Source organism: Anguilla rostrata, chromosome 17 (assembly GCF_018555375.3).
Source record: "Anguilla rostrata isolate EN2019 chromosome 17, ASM1855537v3, whole genome shotgun sequence".
Lineage (NCBI taxonomy): Eukaryota > Metazoa > Chordata > Actinopteri > Anguilliformes > Anguillidae > Anguilla > Anguilla rostrata.
The window spans coordinates 2770332-2791686 of NC_057949.1; the positions used below are offsets into that span (position 1 = coordinate 2770332).

At 48.7% G+C, this 21355-nt stretch overlaps 1 protein-coding gene across 6 annotated transcripts in view; it reads left to right on the forward strand.

Annotated features, from left to right (window-relative positions):
• The window catches only part of LOC135243269 (voltage-dependent L-type calcium channel subunit beta-1-like), a 71116-nt gene that overhangs the window by 21781 nt on the left and 27980 nt on the right, over nucleotides 1–21355 (forward strand). For 4 of the 6 annotated variants that reach the window (XM_064314964.1, XM_064314968.1, XM_064314963.1 and 1 more), the window contains exon 3: nucleotides 21225–21344. In XM_064314964.1, the coding sequence (XP_064171034.1) occupies nucleotides 21225–21344 (120 nt within the window). Of the gene's footprint in view, nucleotides 1–3072; nucleotides 3311–10693; nucleotides 11373–21224; nucleotides 21345–21355 lie in introns of those variants that run through there. The other 2 variants (XM_064314965.1, XM_064314966.1) reach the window with 2 other exon arrangements.

The following is a 21355-nucleotide window of genomic DNA, read 5'->3' on the forward strand; positions in this document are numbered from 1 at the left end:
TATTACAGGCCCGGCTCCACGGTTGGGCCAGGTTGGGCCTGGCCCAACCAATCACAAGCTTGGCCCACCCTGGCGATTTGCAGATTAACTACACTGTCTCTCCCTATAATTTTTTTTTAATTCCCCATGTAATTCAGTAATACAAATGTACAAAACAGTAGACCTAGTAACGCTATCGATAACGTTGGCGACTGGTCAACCTTGCAGGAGTGGCGCTGCTAATGTCGCCGACGACTTAAACATGGCAAGTCGACCACTTTTAAAGTCATACACCCGCCGACTAATTAGTGGTAGGGAGAGATGCTTTCAAGCCGCTTGGTATCAGTCCAGTCCCTGGCTTGAATACTCCATCAAGAAAGATGCATGCTTTTGTTTTCCCTGTCGTGTTTTTAGTACTGCAGCTAATGACAAGGATAATGTGTTCATCTCTACTGGATTCACAAACTGGAAAATGGCACTCGAACGCGACAGGGGTCCACAAAAGCATGCATCAAGCCAGGGCCATTTGCAAGCTACTTCTGCATAGGTGGAATTTCGCAGAAGGCAGGAGAAGGGTGAGGCTGTTGCGTCCTTATTAGGTCCCCAACAAATCAAGAAGAATCGTTGCCAGGTGGGAAATATTAAACTATCGTAGCCTACCGGAGGCTTAAAATTATCGGATTTTAAAGAAAATGATCGTACACGGCCAAAAAAGAGATATCACAGGTGTAAATAACAACCTTGTTTAACACGCCTACTCACATACTTCAGCCAATGAGTTCAATACCAACGGTCACAAAGGGGAGGGAAACATTTGCCCACCACATACGCTGCGTGGAAGCAGGCAACTTCCTGGACCCTACTCAAATGAATGAGACTAAAAAGCCTGGTCTACGGATAATGTCAAATAGCCTACAATGAAATCGCAATCGCTCAAATATGTAATCGTTATAATTGAGAGTTGTAACGTTACAATTCATGGTATACTGTACGTGAAAACGCAAACCGGATCCTGAATCAGCAGCCAGGGAATTTAGTAAATTTAATATATTCAGGCACTTTTTGTGAAATGGCGAAATTATCGTAGCCTACATTTGGGATCTTTTTGGCATTATTGTTCGTACAGAGGGTAAAATTATGGTACAGATACGATGATTATCATACACCTAGCAACGCTGATCGTTACTATGTGAAAAGTATTGGAGAGGTGGTCGATTCTTGACAGTAAACGAACTTTCAATGAGAGGCGATCGTGAAACTGTTACTGATGATGACGATGGTCTTGCTGCTGGGCTGTTCGTTAAACTATTCCAGTACACATTGACTAAACTAGTCCAGGTTTTGAAACTTTTCATCACAAGCTGTTGTCCATTTAATAAATCATGAAAAACAATTTCACTGTATGCAAGTTCATCTTTAAATTAATTTAGGTTGTGATAGCCGTTATTACATATTTGGATATATCCTCTTCACATAAAAAAAACGTTGGTTGATAGTATTTCTTAATTGTATTTTGCCCCCACAAAATGACACTCGGCCCACCCTGACTCGGACAGCTGGAGCCGGGCCTGAGATATTATGATGAGAAAACGGTACATTAGTCACCAATGAGCATTAATCACCAATTCAAATAAAACACCTCCATTCACTTATATGGTAAGAGGAGGAGTTACATCTCGGTGACATTGTCTTGGTTTTTTGCAGGGGTAGAAAAATGTTTTTCTTTTGACACATAAAGAGCAGGTCAAACCAATTATTCTGAGGGTAAGAACGCACCAAAGAGTTCCCCTTTAAACCTACCACACTGGGACTGCAGGGCTATTCTGAAAGCTCAAGTTTCCAACCCAAATGGACACACAGCCCCAGCTAACGTATCATTTTAATACCGTGTTGGAGGAGGATGGTTTACAGATCCACACATAACAGAATTGAGAGCCAGGCTGGTGAATGGCCACAACTGGGCTAAAGAAGAAACATACAGTCAGTCAAGGTACATTTAAACTGGGGAACTCCATTTTGCAGGGATGGCCTGCATTTCAAATACATTTGTTGTAATAAGATACATTTTTTTGCATTTTTGTCCATTCCTGCCTGATATTTTTTTTTTAAAACAGAAATGGGGTTATAGTTCTTCCTTGCAGAATGTTATTTGTTTGGCTCAGGTTGTTTAAAGTGCACCAGTTCAGCCGAGAGTCGCCCTTTGAAAATATATGTCAGCTAAATTAGAATAAAACATTACAGTGGCCACAGACAACATCCAACAAGATAAATACAATGGCATAATATATAATATAATATAATATTTGCTGTTTTGAAGTGAGGCTTATTTTACTACTACTTCTTCCAAGGGGCCAGAACATTTTTTAAATTTGTGCCAAAGGGCCAAAAATCTGACTTAAAAAATGTACTTGAATAAGATGTACATGTGTTTAAACAAAGATACGTATCTTCTAAGAATAAGCATAGTTAATATATTATACTGTTATCAATTGGAATTATGCTGACACTGTGCAGATTCACACCTGGACACATGAACAGAGGGCCAAGAGCACACCTGTTACGGGCCAAATTTGGCGTCCGGGGGCCAACAGTGAGTAACTCGGCTGGCAGGAGAGGTCTGTCCGGTCAGGGCCCTGGGGGTGTCACAGTGCCGGTCGTCCTTGCGTCGCTGCTACCGTTTCCCCAGAGACCCGCCCCCCGCCCCCTCGTCAGCTCCGCCCAGTCCCCGCTGGGGGGGGGTTGTAAGCAGGATGGGGGGGTTCCCCTCGTGCAGGTGGGGGGGTGAGGAAGGTGGTGGGGGGGGGGGGAGGGGGGTTAAAGGCTGACAGCAGCATACCGGGCCCTGCTTGTGGGGCTGATTTTGTTCAGGCCCCCGTCCCCTGTCCTGCCAGCGCTAAATATACTACAGCACTTTGCAAAGGCAGCACAAAGTCCTGCAACCCGAACCCCTCTCTCTCTCCCCCTGCGCTCGCCCGCCCGCCCGGCCCTTCCTCCTCCACACAGGGCTCAGGTTCTTGGCGGGTGGGGGGGGGGGGGCAGAAGCGTGTGTTTATGGTGTGGGGGGGGGGGGGTGAGGACAGCCACACACACACACACACATACAAACACACACAGACGTACAGTACGGAGCTCCAGTCGCTGCCTTTTACGCACACACGCGCGCACACACACACACACAGGCAAGAGCGTGCGCGCGCGTCCTACTCCGGACCTGCTCTGCGTCCCCCCCCCCGTCCCCCCCCACCATCGGCTCGTCGTCGCGTGGAGAACGTGGCAGATCGAGGACGGAGGAGGAATGGAGACAGCTGATCGAACCCACAGGCCGGCTGCGGTAAGGAGGGCCACCGCAGTCCCGACTGCGACCCGCACCCTCTTAGACACCCGCGAACCCGCACTCTTAGACAGGGCCCGTCACTGTACTACCGGGCTGTGTGTGCGTGTGTGTGTGTGCGTGTGCGTGTGTTTGCGTGTGTGTGTGTTAGTGTGTGTGTGTGTGTGTGTGTGTGTGTATGGGGGCGGGGGTTTGTGGGTGTGTGTGACTGCTGAGTTGTGTCAGAAGTTATTTCTTATTTTTTTGCTGGGCGGTTCATTTCCTGTTCTCTGTCCGTCCGTCCGTCCGTCCTCCCGTCCCGCCGTTCCATTTTGGGGCCGAGCCGTGGAGCCGGGGGGTCGTGGGGCAGTTTTTAATTAGACCTCCCTCCCGGCCCCCGCTGCCCCGTCCGTCCCGGCCCCTGCGTCGGCCTCCCCCTGTCCCGCGCACACCTACCCGCCGCTACGCTAGCTTCACACACGGATCCCGGTCGCCCAAACAAACCTGCCGTCCGTTCACAAACCAGGCTCTCCAGAACGCGGTCGTTCAGATCAGGAGAAACTCGCGGAAGTCCAGTTTCGTTTTATTGTTGTTTATTTTTTGTAACAAGGCTTTGGTCGGACTTTTAATTATGTTTCATTTCTTTAACTGTGTTGTGTACTGGCTGTCAAAATATCCTGTTATTCTTCCTGAATTGCCATTTTCCACCACTGTGTTTACCAGTTACTGTGACTGGTGTGCAGACAGTTGTTGGTGGGGTCACGGATTGTTTTCTGTGCGATTGTTTATTCATAATCATCCATCTTGTTTTCAGGGTGTCAGTGTCTCATGCATAAGTTATGGAAACGTATGGCTGTGAGTATACCTATAGCAGTTAGTAGCGACCCAGAAAGAGATGAGAGAGTCACAGAGAGAGAGAGAGAAGGAGAGAAGGAAAGAAAGAGAGAGGCAGAAGGAGAGAAGGAGAGAGAGAGGGAGATACCTTGATTAAATTAGGGAGACTATTTCATTATGCAATAATAATATGCATTCTTTTGTAATTTTCTTCACTTAACAGAATCATCCATTTCTTGAGTTCTTTAAAAATTAAATATGTTCTATGTAGGCAGTGTTGTTGTTACTGTTTAAATGATTGCTTTAGCTGTACTACACATGTGTGTGGCCGTGCCAATTGAACATATCGGTAAACATTGTTGGCGTGAGCGGGAAAAAAAGAAGGGTAGGACAAGAAGAGGAGCCTGTTCGCAGTTACTGGTTTAATTGTTTATATTGTCTTGTCTGTAGTCAATGGCAACGCAGTCTCTAATGGGTCCTTGATGTCTCTTTACTTACCGCGGATGAACAGGGTTACATCATGTATATCGCTTTCAGTGATTTTTCCTGATTAATCAAGAAATGTTGATTCTCAGACTCCTAACTGTCTCACGCAGATGCAGAGGACTGAACAGCCTGGAAAGGGACCGTCTTGAAATTCCACGTCCTTGTAATTCGTCCAGATTTTTCTCAGATTATCTGATTTCCAGACTGAAAATCAGATAATCTGAGAAAGATCTGGTAAAATCACATGGCTGAATTTCTGTGTCTCCAGCCGCTAGCCTTCAGCTTTACCGCTGAACGTTCTCTCCTGGTGCCCGCTGACTGAGGGAGAGGAAGCTGACTGAGGGAGAGGAAGCTGACTGAGGGAGAGGAAGCTGACTGAGGGAGAGGAAGCTGACTGAGGGAGAGAGAGCTGACTGAGGGAGAGATAGCTGACTGAGGGAGAGATAGCTGTCGATGTGCTGGGTGGGGTTGAGGTCAGGGCTCTGTGCAGGCCAGTCAAGTTCTTCTATACCGTTCTCGACAAAAACCATTTCTGTATGGTCCTCGCTGTGTGCATGCTGAAACAGGAAAGGGCCTTTCCCAAAATATTGGGGGAAGCACGGAATCGACTGGAATCGTATGCTGTGGCATTAAGATTTGCCTTCACTTGAATTAAGGGGGTCTAGCCCAAGTCATGAAACACAGCCCCCGACCAAGGGGTGTCCAGATCCTTTTGGACATATAGTGTAAATCATCTTTATCTCAGTTCCAGTCAATATAAACAGTATGGGTTATTGGCTGCCATTTACCTCTGCTAGATCGCATTTAGTGCATGCCCTTACGAGCCTGTGCCTGAGGCTTTTATGGCCTGACAATCATCACTTTGGGATCAGTCATGAGAAATGTCTCAGTCATGTCTCATCCCCAGAGTTCCTGCCTCTGCGTCGCACACATTTGCGCGTTCTGGCGCACGCGGCGGGCGGGCCGACCGCCGGCCCATAAGGACGTGCCCGTCGATGAGTCCGTGTTCCGTATCAAACAGAGCTGCTGGCTAGCTGTCGTGCTCCCCGAGGTCCCTGTCCTCTCAGTTAGCCTTCACACACCCGCGCACTCGCCCTGCGATGCTGCCGTAGCGCTGGAGCGCGCTGTTTGGTGTAGGAGTAGCAATGTTAGCATACTTAGCATCTTTACCCAAACCGAAGCAGCGGAGACTGCGGTTTGATCATCCTGCTGACTGTTCGACAAATGTATTGTCGGTCAGTTAGCAACTCTTGTGTTTCCTATCCTTGTAGGACCCCCTTGGAAACAAGCTGTGACATCTCAAGGGATCTGTCCTGCTAATGAATCAATAATTAGAATTAATATTCTTTGGAGCCCTTCAGTACCACCTGGGATATTTAACTTTCATTCTAATTTAATATTTGTCTCAACTTGTGCTGTGTTTTTACCATGGATTTCAAAAGCATAACGGTGACAATTCAAACTATATGTTGTGGCTCACCTTTGCCTCTACTGTCTGTGAGTGAGTGAGTGAGTGAGTGAGTGAGTGAGTGAGTGAGTGAGTGAGTGAGTGATTTTACTGTCTGTCTATCTGTCTGAGTGAGTGAGTGAGTGAGTGAGTGCATGAGTAAGTGAGAGAGTGAGTGAATGAGTGAGTGAGTGAGTGAGTGATTTTACTGTCTGTCTATCTGAGTGAGTGAGAGATTTGTAGACCCTGAGTAGAATTCAGGCCACAGCAGCCTGGACAGGGTTTGTCTCATCCCATCGAGGCTGAGGGAGATGGGAAGGGAAGGAATCGCTGTGATGATCTGATCAAAGATGGGTTGCTAGTCCCAGAGGGAGAGTTCAGGGGCTGCAGGCCACACAGGCGTGTGGTACACAATATTGCAAATGCATTCACACAGTGGAGCTGATGTAGCAATACTGCACAGAATGCTGGGACGGGTCCGCATCTAAACTGGATTTACCTGGCAGTCTACCTTGACTGCTAGAAATGTCTTTTGGGAATGTTTTTTTTTTTCTTTTGTTTCTTCTATGCAGATATGTGTTTATGTTAGGGTATGGTTGCGATTAACATGCTAATTGATCTCATTAATAAACTAATGCTCTGATCATCAATTAATTTTAAGATTAAAATTGATTGATATCTTTTATTTAGATATATTTACATTTTAAATGTGCAATTCACTTGTTGTTATCTGGGAGGAGGAACTAGCGAAAAATCATCAACATCCTGTTGGTTGAATCTGCTGCATTTACTGGTACATTTTGGTTGTAAGTTAGATGCAGAGGGAGATGATAGCATTAAAAACAAAGTGCAGTGTTTGCATTATAACCTGAGGTTGAAGTATTTGGGCAGTGTGATTAGTTTACAGAGTCATCTGAGCAAAGCATCTGTTCTCAGCTTAGCCAGCTAAATGAAAATGTGTTGGCCAAACTTAGAATGACGCATCTGACTCAGCTAGACTGCCAGCTCATAAAGTTAAGCAAACAACTCGAGGTTTCTGTGTGTGTGTGTGTGTGTGTGTGTGTGTGTGTGTGTTTGTTTATTTATTGATGTGATACAGTATCTGAGAATCTAAGAAGCAAAGTTTCTAACAGTTACTTCTTCTGTTTACAAAAGATACACATACATATTTGATACTTTCACTTCCCAGAACTTTCCTAAATGTGGCATTCAAACTGAATTAACTTTTATGTATCTGCATTGGCGCATCTAAAAACCACAGAGCAAGCTTCTTCAGCTTCTTCTTCTCCGAGCTCTTAAACAGGAAGTATATGCTCTGGCCTGTGGAAGAAGTGCTCTGCTTCTTTCTGACTTCCGGTCTGCGCTCGTCATGCTGCTGACATTCACACTGAACTTTCAAATATATCAGCTTTGAGGACCTCTCACAGGGTCACTTGGCTCTTTTTATTGATACAAGGTGGCAGTGGAGTATAATGGGTAAAGAGCTGGTCTTGTAACCTAAAAGATCACCGGTTCGCTTCCCGGGTAGGGCACTGCCGTTGTACCTTTGAGCAAGGTACTTCACCTGCATTGCTTCAGTCTATATCCAGCTGTATAAATGGGTGCAATATGTAAGTCGCTCTGGATAAGGGCATCTGCTAAGTTCCTGTATTGTAATGTTAAATGTATTGATCTGGCGGAGAGAGAACGCTGAGAAGCCCATAGCTGCCGTTCCTGTGTGTGAAGGCTGTGCTCGCTCCCTGTTTGGGAATCGGCTCTGCGGATTTAGCATTTCACCGTTTGGTCCACGCCACGCACCCGCGGCGCTACAACGCTGTGAGGCCCCTCTGCACTGAGGGGATAGGATGATCAGAATGCGCATGCTAACCGCTGATAGCACAGGCCTAGCTTATCTGCTGTACTGTCACTCCTGTATCACTGAAGTTACGTGTTGTCACACGGGAAACACAAGCATTTTGATTCCCGTGCTACAGGCTAAATGACACAATACAAAAAAAAAACAAGCAGGAGAAAAATGACCAATAAAGCATTATAAGAAGACCTATTATTGGATTTTGGAAGTAACTGTATGTTTTTAATCTCAGCACAAAAACTAGTGAAGAGGTAAAAGTATGGAATAATGATATTGTTGTGGAATTAATGTCTTATCATTTCCAAGCAGTGTAAGTAGTCTCACCAGTGCTGGCCTCAGCCCTTGAATGGCCCTTTGCTGGATTTGATTTTGGTTGTCCCCCAACCCAGCATTATAAATAGTGTCTATATTTTAAAATAATTAGCGGCCCCCTGGTGGTCACGGAGCCCCTAAGCAGCCACTTATTGGGTTGAGCGGGTTCTGAATCTCATTCACATGAGGGTGCTTTGTGTTTTAAAGAATAGTTAACGGAAGCCACTGTTCTTACAAATGTGACAACAACGTGAACACAAACTGTCCCCTCGGGGGCAATCTTCCTTTGCTGAACTATTTTGTTTTCTTGTCCACCCGTTAGTTTAGCACCGGGGCTGTGCAGATTTGGGCACTGTGGAAAGGCGTAGTCACTCTGAGCTGATTTGGGCTGATTTGTGGATACGCCGTTACTTTGCAGTCAGTTAAATGTGTTGCTTTTATTTTATTTCACCATTATTCAACCAGGAAAACCCCATTGAGATTGAAATCTCTTTTTGCAAGGGGGGACCTGACATGAAACACAAAGTTACTCCAACAAGACTTACACCTAACAAAATGTACAAACGTCAAACGGGGAACGAGACAGAGGTGTAGAATGAGAATGAGGAATGCATTCAGCTACACCTGCAACAATTGCCCATTTTTCTTCATCAACATCTTTCCCTTCACGCTCAGCAGCTGAGTGAATTAGTGTACATGCAGTGTTCTGTATTGTTTTACTGGATGAGAGCCTAGTGGTGTCTGTGGTCATGGCACAGAGTTTTTATGATATGTGATATTATATATATTATGTGGCAGCTTAACTGTGACTTAGTGGTTAAACAACTGGGACTCCCAACTGAAAGAGTTGTGCAAAAGCTTTTTCGCATTTCCAAGTTTGTAGCTGGATGAAGTCTTCCGGTCTTTTGGTTAGTTGGGAAATGTATACTTTCCTGTTTGAACTTGACTAAGCTGGTCAGGTAAAATCATGGCGGGCATCAATAAATCAGATCAATTTGTTGAAGTGTGTTCTTTTACTTCTTATGTGACTTAGAGACAGATGTCCCACATTCAGTATATTGTGGCCTGCACTGTAATGAAATGGAATGATGGTTCATTAAGGGCAATTCAAGTTACCTTCAAGTTCCCATGATGAAGTGCCTTGAGTCACTCAACTAGGGATGTGCTTTTTACTTAAATTGCTGCTTATTGGTTAGTGAGGCCAGTTGTTATTGTTGAACTGTCAAAATGAAAACATTTCATCATTGAATTTGGTCAAAGTGTAAAGCTGGGTAATGTCATTTTGGATAGCAGGTGTTGTCTTGAGCAGGTTTTGTTGTTCTCATTTCTTGTAGCTGCTTATTTTCGATGTGATTCAGCATCACTCTGGATCTACCACATTGAAATGCTAGCTCCACGTTACAAAGCTGCCATTAGACTTGTTTGCTCCTATTTTGTCGAAAAAGAAAGAGTTTTTTTCACTCCAGGCATGACATCTTGCAATGGCATTCCAGCCAATTGTACATTCACCCCATACTTTTCTCTTTTGTCATACGCTATTTTAAAAGCACTGCAGACTTTTGTTTTGGTTTCATTCTTTTTTTAAAATTTTTTATTGCTTGCGTCACATCCCTGCTGAATTGAGTTCCTCATTGCTGGGTGAGTGGATGTGGACAGAGGCTGATATGCACATTGATGTAACTGTTTCAGAGCTGGCTTGTTGCCTGTTGAGAGCAACAGGCTCTTGAGATCAACACGCTGCACAGGCTTTGGTACTGCGCGGTTATTATGGTAAATGGTAAACGGACTGCATTTATATAGCGCTTTTATCCAAAGCGCTTTACAATTGATGCCTCTCATTCGCCAGAGCAGTTAGGGGTTAGGGGTTAGGTGTCTTGCTCAAGGACACTTCGACATGCCCAGGGCAGGGTTTGAACTGGCAACCCTCCGACTGCCAGACAATCGGTCTTACCTCCTGAGCTATGTCGCCCCCATTATGCTGTTAGCCAATCAGTGGCAGGGTCAAAGTGCATCTGAAGGCTGTATATCTTTTCTTACTTTCCTTTACTACATCTCTGACTTCTTTTTGTAAAAAGAAAAAAAGGTCTGCTTGATATAATATAACAGTTCTGCAGGTTCAACATTTATCCTAAGGTCCTAATCCAGTCATTTGTACTTTATGTTACTTGCCTAGGGACAACAGATGAAATTAACTTTATGGATAATTCTGGAAGAGCCAAGTTGGTGCTCGCTGTCCCTGTCACATAAATAAATAAATACAGTACATTTTATAAATGTACTTGGTTTTTGTTCAGTTCTAATTCTAGTTTCATCTTTCATTTAATTTTCTACCTCAGTCTCTCTGTTTTGTTCATGTCTCTCTCTCTCTCTCTCTCTCTCTCGCACACACTTTCTCTCTCTCTCTTTCTCCCTCTCCCTTTCTCTCTCTCTCTCTCTCATTCTTACTGTACCAAGCAACTGGTCCGGTTACTATGACAGTAGCTGGGAGACTACCCTGGCTCAGCCAATGACAGGCCCAGAATAGAATCAGCTGGTGGGGAGCTATTTTGAACGGGAGCTGTGAAGTGAAGCAAGGAGCTAAATTAGAGGCAGACACCCCTGACGCAAAGAAAGAAAGAAAGAAAGAGGGGGAAGAAAGAAAGGCAGACAGAGAGAGAGAAGGAGAGAGAGAGAGGAGAGAGAGAGAGAGAGAGAGAGAGAGAGAGAGAGAGAGAGAGAGAGATAAAGAGAGGAGAGTTTCTGTCGGTCTGGGCTTCCTCCCAGCCCGGCTCTTTCCTACCGCCCTCGCATTTAGTCAGCGAGAGCTCCCGGCGGAGCATCCACACACCCGCCGCCGCCGCCGCCGCGCTCCTCCTCCCCTCCTCTCCTCCTCCTCCTCCTCCTCCGCGGCTCTGTTTATTCTGTCTCTCATAAAGGATCGATCTGTTAGCTCTGTTCCGCCGCGCCGCCGCCGCTGACCCGTCCCCCGCGTGACTCAGGGCCGCCGCGCTCTCTCTCTCCCCCCTGGCACTCTCTCCCCCCCGGCACTCTCTCCGCGGACCTGTTGCAGCGGCTCTGAAGGAGGAGGAGGCGGTTCCGGCGCTTTCCGCCGCCGCCGCCGCCCGTCCGTCCGTGCCGCGATGTACCTGTACGGGCTCGACGACTCGGAGCCGGTAAGTCCGCCTCGACCGCGACCGCTGCGGGTTCCGACCGCTTAACGTTCGGTTGGGTTCGATTGGGTTCCACACCTCCGGTTCGGTTCGATTGGGTTCCACACCCCCGGTTCGGTTAGCGTCGGGGATGAAGGCTCGCGGGGGAAGAGCGGTAGTGAAACGGAAGACGAGAATGGGACGAGGAGGTCTACTGCAGGCCGTGGTGTGTCTGACTTACTTTTTGGGGCGAAGGGATTTTCCCACCCTGGACTGCAAGGCCCCGTCCCTGTCTGAGACGGGTTCACCTTAGGCAGCCCTTACAGGCTTATGCTCGCTGTCACTCTGAAGCAGTCCAGACGCACCAAACCTGCCCTCAGACCTAATGCTCACCTTTGAGCAGCGCAGGTGATAGTTATCCAATAACAATTGCCTGCATGTTGTGTGATTTGTTCATAGTTTAGCTTGTTTATAGTTTATTACACCCTCACTTTATATTTTAATAAATAAGGCAAGCATGCAAAGGGTTTCACATTTTATTCATTTGTGTAGAAATCAAATTGTTAAAAAGTTGTTGAAAAGCTTAGTCACTTAAAAGTTTATGCTCTATATCTGTACTGTTAGAAGATTAATTTTGACTCGGGAATGTGTTTTGATTACGCGTAGTCTGAAAAGGGGCTGTAAGATATTTGCTGGATATTCGCCAGGACTCTCAAAAGACAGCTTTGCCTTATAGCCTCTGTACGCAGTTCGTTCATAGGAGTGTAATGAACATCATCATTTTATATTTTTTTTCCACAGAGTAGATGCTGCATAATGTACCTATAGGGCCCAACTCAACCAGGAGCGCAGGAAAATAAACATTATTATAGAGGAGAGAGGTGCCCGTGTTTTTGCGGCCTGTTCTCTCGCTGTCTCACGAAAATGAATTGAATTTTGGTTTATTTAGATCAATTAAACTGTTGCTTCCAGGTTACTAATCCTTTAGTCGGTGGCAAGTTATTTATTCAGTATAACTTAATAAATATCATCTGATTACTGTTTGCTCTCCTTCTATGGTGTTGCCTGCGGATCGTGAGACAGCTCTCTGATCTTGTCTTGTCAGGTGCATATCGCGAATACATGATGGAAAAATTCAACTGGCCTGAATCTGGACTGCTTAGTTTACATCAGGGGTGTCATACTCCCGTCTTGGAGGGCTGCAGCGTCTGCTGGTTTTTGATGCGTTTCAGCACAAGTGACTAATTTTACCCCTTGAAACCCCAAGGCTTTTTGTAAGAATTTCCCCATGTCTTTGATTGGCTAAAGAGTTCACACGCTTTGTTTTCAGGGCTTTAATTGGCTGGTGATTGAAAGGAAATCACAAAGACACTGCAGGCACTGAGACCCCTGGATTACATGAAACCATGTGAACCCCTAACATAAGCCCCGCCCACTCCCATCCCCACCCCTTAACATAAGCCCCGCCCACTCCCATCCCCACCCCCTAACATAAGCCCCGCCCACTCCCATCCCCACCCCCTAACATAAGCCCCGCCCACTCCCATCCCCACCTTTTGTGCTCATTCAGGTTACGATATTCCTAAGGTTTCGGTTTTTTTTATTTTGTTAGGGAATAAAATGTGAATGCACTGGGGATTTGCACTTAGCTTAGTCAAGATTTACAATTAGCATAGTTAATTTGCATTAGTGCTGGAGTGATGTTGCATATGTACCCGTTGGAGTAGGAATATCCTTAGACTGGTCTGGCAGTATTGCGAATATTAATCAGGCGAATGGGTTTAAGTCCTATAAATAAGGCAAATGCATTTGGTTCCTATAAATCAAGTGAATGCATTAACTTTAAGTGAGTCGCTGTAGTCGGGATAAGAGCGTCTGTTATGCTGATGTAATGTAATGTATGTGCGGAGCCTCATGGGAAAGGCCAAAGGTCGCAGAGAGGAAACTCGGCGAGAGCGAGACCGCGGGGCTAACGACGCGCGGCACCGCAGCCGAGTCCCGCGCGACGGATTCGCTCGCCCGTCCCCGCCATGCGCCCCCCCCCCCCAAACGGCCATTAAACGTGCGCCCCCCCCCCCCCGAGGGTGTGCAAACACGCCCGGCCATTACGTATCCCAGGATTCCATTACCCCCCCGACGTGGTACATACTCGCCGCACGCGTAGCTAGCCGGCCGCGCCTCAAAGAAATTAAAGGAGGGTACCCCGCTACGTAACGGAGATAGTTAAAAGCAGCGAGATGACACGTTTTTCATCGACTTCCTGCGTGCCATGGCCGAGCTTTGTCCGCTTTTGATTGAGGCAGCGCAGCAAACATGGTGACAGTGTTTGATCTCTCTGTAGTTAGCTATCTTCGTGGGGGAAAGCTTCAGTCTCTCAGTAGGGGTTACCATTAGACTCTGTCCAATGTTTGAGGAAAGCAAATCCCTTTTCATTTGCTTACTGTATATTAGTGTACTTAGCGTGATATTAATACTAGTTGAAATAAATATAGTTGTAAACCTACTCCCCCATCCACACCCCCCAGCGCCGCCACCTCCAGCACCCGCCGGACCTACCCCAGCATTTATCACCCGCAGTATATTCGGCCGGTGGTGGCAGGCAGCCCCGTGGTATTTTTAGGCCGTACTTCGTGTCCAGGCCTGCCTCTATTCTCTTTGGCAGTGTAGACTCAACCGTGACCTCTGACCCCCTGTTTAATGATTTTTTTTTTTTTCTAAATGGAGAGAGCATTGGCTGCGACCAATGCGCAGATCACAAGGTTGAAATGAGTCAGGATTTGTTGAGGGGAGTGGCAACAAGAGTGGGGGGGAGGTATTTTTCGTCCAATGGGGAGTTGTTCCATCGAGTATAGGAGGGATACTTGGCACAGACAGCAGCTGATATCACTTTAATTGCACATTGACATTCGTCGGGAAGCAAAACTGATCCACCTTTTGAATGTGAGAGATAGTCAGGTCTGGACAAGACGGCATGAGTCAGGGTCCGAACGTGAAGTCTCGCGCGCGTGTGAGAGCTGAGGTGTTTGCTTCAATGTGTGTGTGTTTACGCACTTTGTGGTACTGCCATTGGAAAGTAGCCACTACTGGTTTACAGTTACTCACAGTGTCTTTGAAAATGAAACACAATTGTGCTGGATTTATGACAAATACGTGAGTCATGGCTACTCTGTAAAAATGCATTTGTAATTTTTGCGGCGCGCGTGTAAAGAAGCGAGCGTCGCGAGGGACCGTTCGGACGCTCGTCCTGGATCGGCGGATCGAGCGCCGCGGCGACTGCGAGGGGCCTGCGTGCCGCGACTCCTCGGCGAACGATCCGACTTCCTGACGCGCACCCCGCGCCGAGCGCCCTCACCTCTATTTTAAAAACGAATCGCACCTGATGACTCACCCGTTTCGGCCTCTCCCCCCCCCCGTCAGCTGGCGGCACATTCCAGTCCGCGCTCCGCTCCGGAGAGAGAGGAGGGCCCCCCCTTCTGACGACGACGACTGACGCGCGAAAAACAAGGAGGCTTACGCAAAAGGAATCCGCTGGCGAAAACGCCCGCCCGTCACCCCCCAGGGGTGAGGGGTCAGGCGGAATGGAGGAACAAGCGGCGTCTGTTAAAATCCCCCCCCCCCCCCGCTGCCTCTCTGCATTCTGATTCCGGTATTTTCAGTCGGCTACAGTGCTGGGAAAAAGTACTTGCCCACTTTATTGAGACCTTGTTCATGACCTCAATTACAGAATGAATGTGGATGTTATGGAGGCTGTGGCTACGTTCGTTTAACATCGAACAGAATGGGTTTCTCGCTAACAGAACGAGGGTGAAAGTTGGTTTTATCTGTTAACCTCTGAATCTAACCGGATGAGTCTCGCTGAGGTTAAAATATCTTACGAGAAAGACACGGCGAGAAGATAGCAGTGTGCACAAATAGCGTTATACGGACAATGTGTATGCCACAATTATTAACAGAAGAGATGACGTTGCAGTCTGATACACACTGATCCAGGAGAACCTCAGAAACAACTTAATTGAATCAGTCTGTCAATAAATTTGTGTTGTCCTTAATGGGCAATTCATTGTGCAGCCAAGTTAAATGTCTCAAACATAAAATAATCATCATAAACATATGGGGCGGATTGGGAATTTGATTGTAGCGGTAATGCTTGCAGGGATTTCTCGCAGTCAGCTGTGTGGATTCACCTGGTTGGGGGGGGGGGGGGTTCGGGGGGGTGGGAGGGGGGCTAATTTGCCGTAGTGTCACCAAGGGAGGGAGGAGTCTCAGTCGGCAGGATTGTCCCCGTCTGAGTCACGTTAGAGCAGTGGTCTCCAACCCTGGTCCTGGAGAGCTACAGGGTCTGCTGCTTTTTGTTTTCACCTTAAAATCAGCACCCAGTTGAGACCCAAGACACCAGGTGGGTTGAGTTAACTGTGTAATCAACTGCTCTGATTGATTCATGAAGTGCAGAGTCACCATGAAAACCAGCAGACCCTGTAGCTCTCCAGGACCAGGACTGGCACTGGTTAGAGGCTCCTCCGGCCGATTGGGTGGTCTGGTGGCGGCCTGGCAGTGGCCTGGCGGGGGTCTGGCGGGGGTCTGGCAGGGGTCTGGCAGGTGCCCGTGAAGCCCGCAGCTCGGACTGGAGCTCACGAGCGGCTGAGTGTTGGCGGAGCGGCGGCTAGCAGCGCGGTTCGGCAGAGACTCACTCTCCTCCGGCGCGCCCCCGAGGAGGGGCCACAGAGGGCCCTCCCAAACCCGGGAGAAAAGAGCGTATCGGGTGGCATAATGAAAGGACATCTGCTCCATAGGGGGAGCGCGGCACATGCAATATTCAGCAGCCAGCCCGCTTAGCTGTAATGCGTGTTCACGCCGGCCACCGCGGAGCACGACACACAACCGCTGACCCACATTCACCCGACCGCTGCTCATATCAAAGCGCTCTGCATGCGCCTGGGGAGAGTTTGAAGGGACTGGTGATCGCCATTTGGATAGTGGGCAAAACATGTATTAAAAATGTATAACTGGAAAGCGTAATCCAAGGCTATTGTAACTCAGAATAATGTGTGTAAACCTGTGCGTGTGCTGAATTCATGTTGCGATTATAAATGCGGTTGCACTCCTTTCCCACGGATAGAGAAATATTTTTGGGAAGTAAATGTGTGAGGGGTTATAGTGTGAGATGTAACACAGGTGGGGCTAGCAAAAAAAAACATGCTAAATGCTCAGAGTTCAACTTTAGGTGAGCCAAAGTAAACAAAGCCGTGTAATATTAAACGAACAAGAACCGGGTTTCTGAGGGCTGTTTTTCTGTTGGACCCCGGTGAACGCCTTTCCAGCACGTGCGCGTGGAGGTGGGGACGCTAGCTCTATCCAGAGACCCCTAAAGCGAGAGGCTCTCTTTCATTCACACGGATTGGCCAAGAGCTGGGACCGCGCGGTTATCTGCGAAAGCAGCGCCCGCAGGGGGGCTCGAGACTGAGGCCGACGTGGGGAGCAGCTGCCTAAACGCACTGAGTGGCGGGCGGGTCGCAGGTTCTCCGCGCGCGAGAATCTCGACTTCAAATCCGGGAGGCTCAAACGGGCCGCCGATCGAAATGAAACCGCTAAACCCGCGAATATCGCCGCTCCGCCAGAAACGGGGGAAAACGAGATCCCCCCGTTTTACCGGGCCGCGAGTTCAGAGCCCGCGCGGAATGCCGGCAGCGCGACCGTTAGCTAAACGCTAATTTGCTGAGCTAAAGCGCTGCCTTAGGGATCGTTAACTTACCGCCATAATGGTTTCTGTCTCGACGAGAACCTGAGGATTGATTTTTATGTGTTTCCAGGAAGATCGGATATTTGAAGAGGATCCCTGGGGGGAAATATAGCCGGTTTTCGCCCCTCTCTCTCTTTACGGTGACACACGCTGGCCGGTGGAGCATAGATTGAGATTGCAGGAATGCCACCTGCCGGGGTACAGAGGGGGGGGAGGGGCTTGGCAGGGGGAGTCCATAAAGTACTTTCCTTTGATTTTTATTATGGTTACGGCCCCTCCCTCGGTGCCCCTCAGCGGTCCCTTAAATAAGGAGTCTAGCGCACGGCCGTGAATCAGTCCGCGGGTGGCGGCCAGCCACGCCTCGCTCAGCAGATAAATATTGACTTTTATCCTTGGTTGTCTTGGCACCTTATTATGATGGCATCTTGAGTACTTAGTACCCGTAAGGACCCCCGCAGTGTAATGCGTAACGTACAACGGGCTGTTCTTACACGCCTGAGGGTCTAACTGCCTCAGGGCTGTGGAGAGAGAGAGAGGGAGAGAGAGATAAGGGGGAGTGGGTGAGTGGGAGAGGAAGGGGTGGAGCGGGAGAGAGAATGGAAGAGTAGGCTGAGAGGAATAATGTGCTCAAAACTCTGCTCCCCAGTGTGATAATCCCTCTATTTCCTCCCCTGGGAGTTTCCAATACAGAGCCCCCTCCCCTCCTCTCTCTCCCCTCCATCGACTGCCCCCCTCCTTACTGCCAGTCACAGAACTCTATGTCTCTTGTGCCAGTCACTGCTCTCACTGTCCCTACTGCCAGTCACTGCTCTCACTGTCCCTACTGCCAGTCACTGCTCTCACTGTCTCCTGCCAGTCACTGCTCTCACTGTCTCTCCTGCCAGTCACTGCTCTCACTGTCTCTACTGCCAGTCACTGCTCTCACTGTCTCTCTGCCAGTCACTGCTCTCACTGTCTCTGCCAGTCACTGCACTGACTGTCTACTGCCAGTCACTGCTCTCACTGTCTACTGCCAGTCACTGCTCTCACTGTCTTTACTGCCAGTCACTGCACCACTGTCTCTGCCAGTCACTGCACTTACTGTCTACTGCCAGTCACTGCTCTCACTGTCTCTACTGCCAGTCACTGCACTTACTGTCTACTGCCAGTCACTGCTCTCATTGTCTCTCCTGCCAGTCACTGCTCTCACTGTCTCTCCTGCCAGTCACTGCTCTCACTGTCCCTACTGCCAGTCACTGCTCTCAATGTCTCTACTGCCAGTCACTGCACCGCTGTCTCTGCCAGTCACTGCTCTCACTGTCTTTACTGCCAGTCACTGCACCACTGTCTCTGCCAGTCACTGCACTTACTGTCTACTGCCAGTCACTGCTCTCACTGTCCCTACTGCCAGTCACTGCTCTCATTGTCTCTCCTGCCAGTCACTGCTCTCACTGTCCCTACTGCCAGTCACTGCTCTCACTGTCCCTCCTGCCAGTCACTGCACTGTCTACTGCCAGTCACTGCACCACTGTCTCTACTGCCAGTCACTGCACCACTGTCTCTGCCAGCACTGCTCTCACTGTCTCTCCTGCCAGTCACTGCTCTCACTGTCTCTGCCAGTCACTGCACCACTGTCTCTACTGCCAGTCACTGCTCTCAATGTCTCTACTGCCAGTCACTGCACCACTGTCTCTGCCAGCCACTGCTCTCACTGTCTCTACTGCCAGTCACTGCTCTCAATGTCTCTACTGCCAGTCACTGCACCACTGTCTCTACTGCCAGTCACTGCTCTCAATGTCTCTACTGCCAGTCACTGCACCACTGTCTCTGCCAGTCACTGCTCTCACTGTCTCTACTGCCAGTCACTGCACCACTGTCTCTACTGCCAGTCACTGCACCACTGTCTCTGCCAGTCACTGCTCTCACTGTCTCTACTGCCAGTCACTGCACCACTGTCTCTGCCAGTCACTGCTCTCACTGTCCCTACTGCCAGTCACTGCTCTCACTGTCCCTACTGCCAGTCACTGCACCACTGTCTCTGCCAGTCACTGCACCACTGTCTCTGCCAGTCACTGCTCTCACTGTCCCTACTGCCAGTCACTGCTCTCACTGTCTCTCCTGCCAGTCACTGCTCTCACTGTCCCTACTGCCAGTCACTGCTCTCACTGTCCCTACTGCCAGTCACTGCACCACTGTCTCTGCCAGTCACTGCACCACTGTCTCTGCCAGTCACTGCTCTCACTGTCCCTACTGCCAGTCACTGCACCACTGTCTCTGCCAGTCACTGCTCTCACTGTCTCTCCTGCCAGTCTCTGTCCTCCTCCTGCTGCAGGACGGTCTGTATGGCAGGTGTCTGCTCTCTTTATCGCGCGCTGCGTGCAGGCACTCTTTTTTTAGGAGGCGTGCGTGATCACACCCGCGAGAGAACACTGAGTGGCAGGATCGGGACATACCAGCCTCTACACCCAGCAGAGCGGAGCGCTGAGTGTGTGTGCGTGTGTCCATGTTTGTGCGTGTGTGTGTGTGTGCGTGTGTGTGCGTGTGTGTGTGTGTGTGGTTGTGGTGCATGTGTGTGTGTGTATGCGCACATGTGTGCATGCGTATGTGTATATTGTGTGTGTGCGTGTGTGTGTATGCGCACATGCGTGCATGCGTGTATGTATATTGTGTGTATGTGTGTGTGTGTGCATGCGTGCGCGTGTGCGTGTGTGTGTAATGTGTGTGTGTGTGTGTGTGTGTGCATGCGTGTATGTATGTTGTGTGTATGTGTGTGTGTGCATGCGTGCGCGCGTGCGTGTGTGTGTAATGTGTGTGTGTGTGTACGCGTGCATGTGTGTGTAATGTGTGTGTGTGTGTGTGTGTATATTGTGTGTGGGTTTAGCGCCAGGGGGAAACAGAGGAATGGAAATGAGGGACACGCACAGCGTTTACTTCCTCCTCTGGGCTCTGGCGCGGCGGCGCTTTCCGCAGAGTCCGCTGCTGTCTGCTTGCGTCTGTCAGCCTGCAGGGCGACCTCAACAGCTGCGCAGGCGCTTCCTGTGCACGCCCGCATACGCACGCATGCAGATACGCGCGCATGCACCTGCACAACTGCGGTCGACCGGCCCGTTGCAGACGCCTTGTCGTTAGATTGTGTGTCTTTTAAAAAAAAATGCATCAGTTAAAATTTGAAATCTTCCTGCTTTCATCACTCTTCGTTACGGCTTCTGTCTGACAGACAGGTACACTTTGATATGATTGATGTGAAATCTGCTGCTGCTGAGAACTTTGTTACATTAATCTTGCCCATTCATGATACAGACATGATTGTGCACTCAAAAGTTTGTGGTACGTTCACATAAATGTCCAATATAATGTGATTGTAACGCGATAACTTTGGCAATGCATTTTATATGGAGCAGAGCAGTTGTGGTGGTGACATGATAAATCTGGCCTATTTTAGGCTGGGAATCTCTGTCAATATCCAATGGAAATTGGTGTAAATCTAAAGCTGGGAATTTTGTCCAGATATGATTGCCTGCCTGCTGTTCTAATGATTTCAGTTTTATGCCAATTCAGGTTTCTATACAATTTGACTTACATATTTACTTGATAGTAACAAACTTTGCCAACACGTTTTATATGGCGCAGGGCAATCGTGCTGTACTCTGTAATAAGTTCCCTCTCTCCTGGGAGAGTGTACTCTAAGCTCTTCCCTCTCTTCTGGGAGAGTGTATGGTAAGCTGTTCCCTCTCTCCTGGGAGAGTGTATGGTAATCTGTTCCCTCTCTCCTGGGAGAGTGTACTCTAAGCTCTTCCCTCTCTCCTGGGAGAGTGTATGGTAAGCTGTTCCCTCTCTTCTGCGAGAGTGGACTCTGGGCTGTTCCTTTTCTTCTGGGAGAGTGTACCCTGGGCTGTTCCCTTTCTTCTGGGTGAGTGTACTCTGGGCTGTTCCCTCTCTTCTGCAAGAGTGTACTCTGGGCTGTTCCCTTTCTTCTGGGAGAGTGTAAACTAAGCTGTTCCCTCTCTTCTGGGAGAGTGTAAACTAAGCTGTTCCCTCTCTTCTGGGAGAGTGTAAACTAAGCTGTTCCCTCTCTTCTGGGAGAGTGCACTCTAAGCTGTTCCCTTTCTTCTGGGAGAGTGCACTCTAAGCTGTTCCCTCTCTCTTGCTCCCTGCCCCAGGGCTCTGCAGACTCCTACACCAGCCGCCCCTCTGACTCGGACGTGTCCCTGGAGGAGGACCCCGAGGCCCTGAGGAAGGAGGCCGACAGACAAGCCCTCGCCACGCTCGAGAAGGCCAAGGTGAGAGGGCG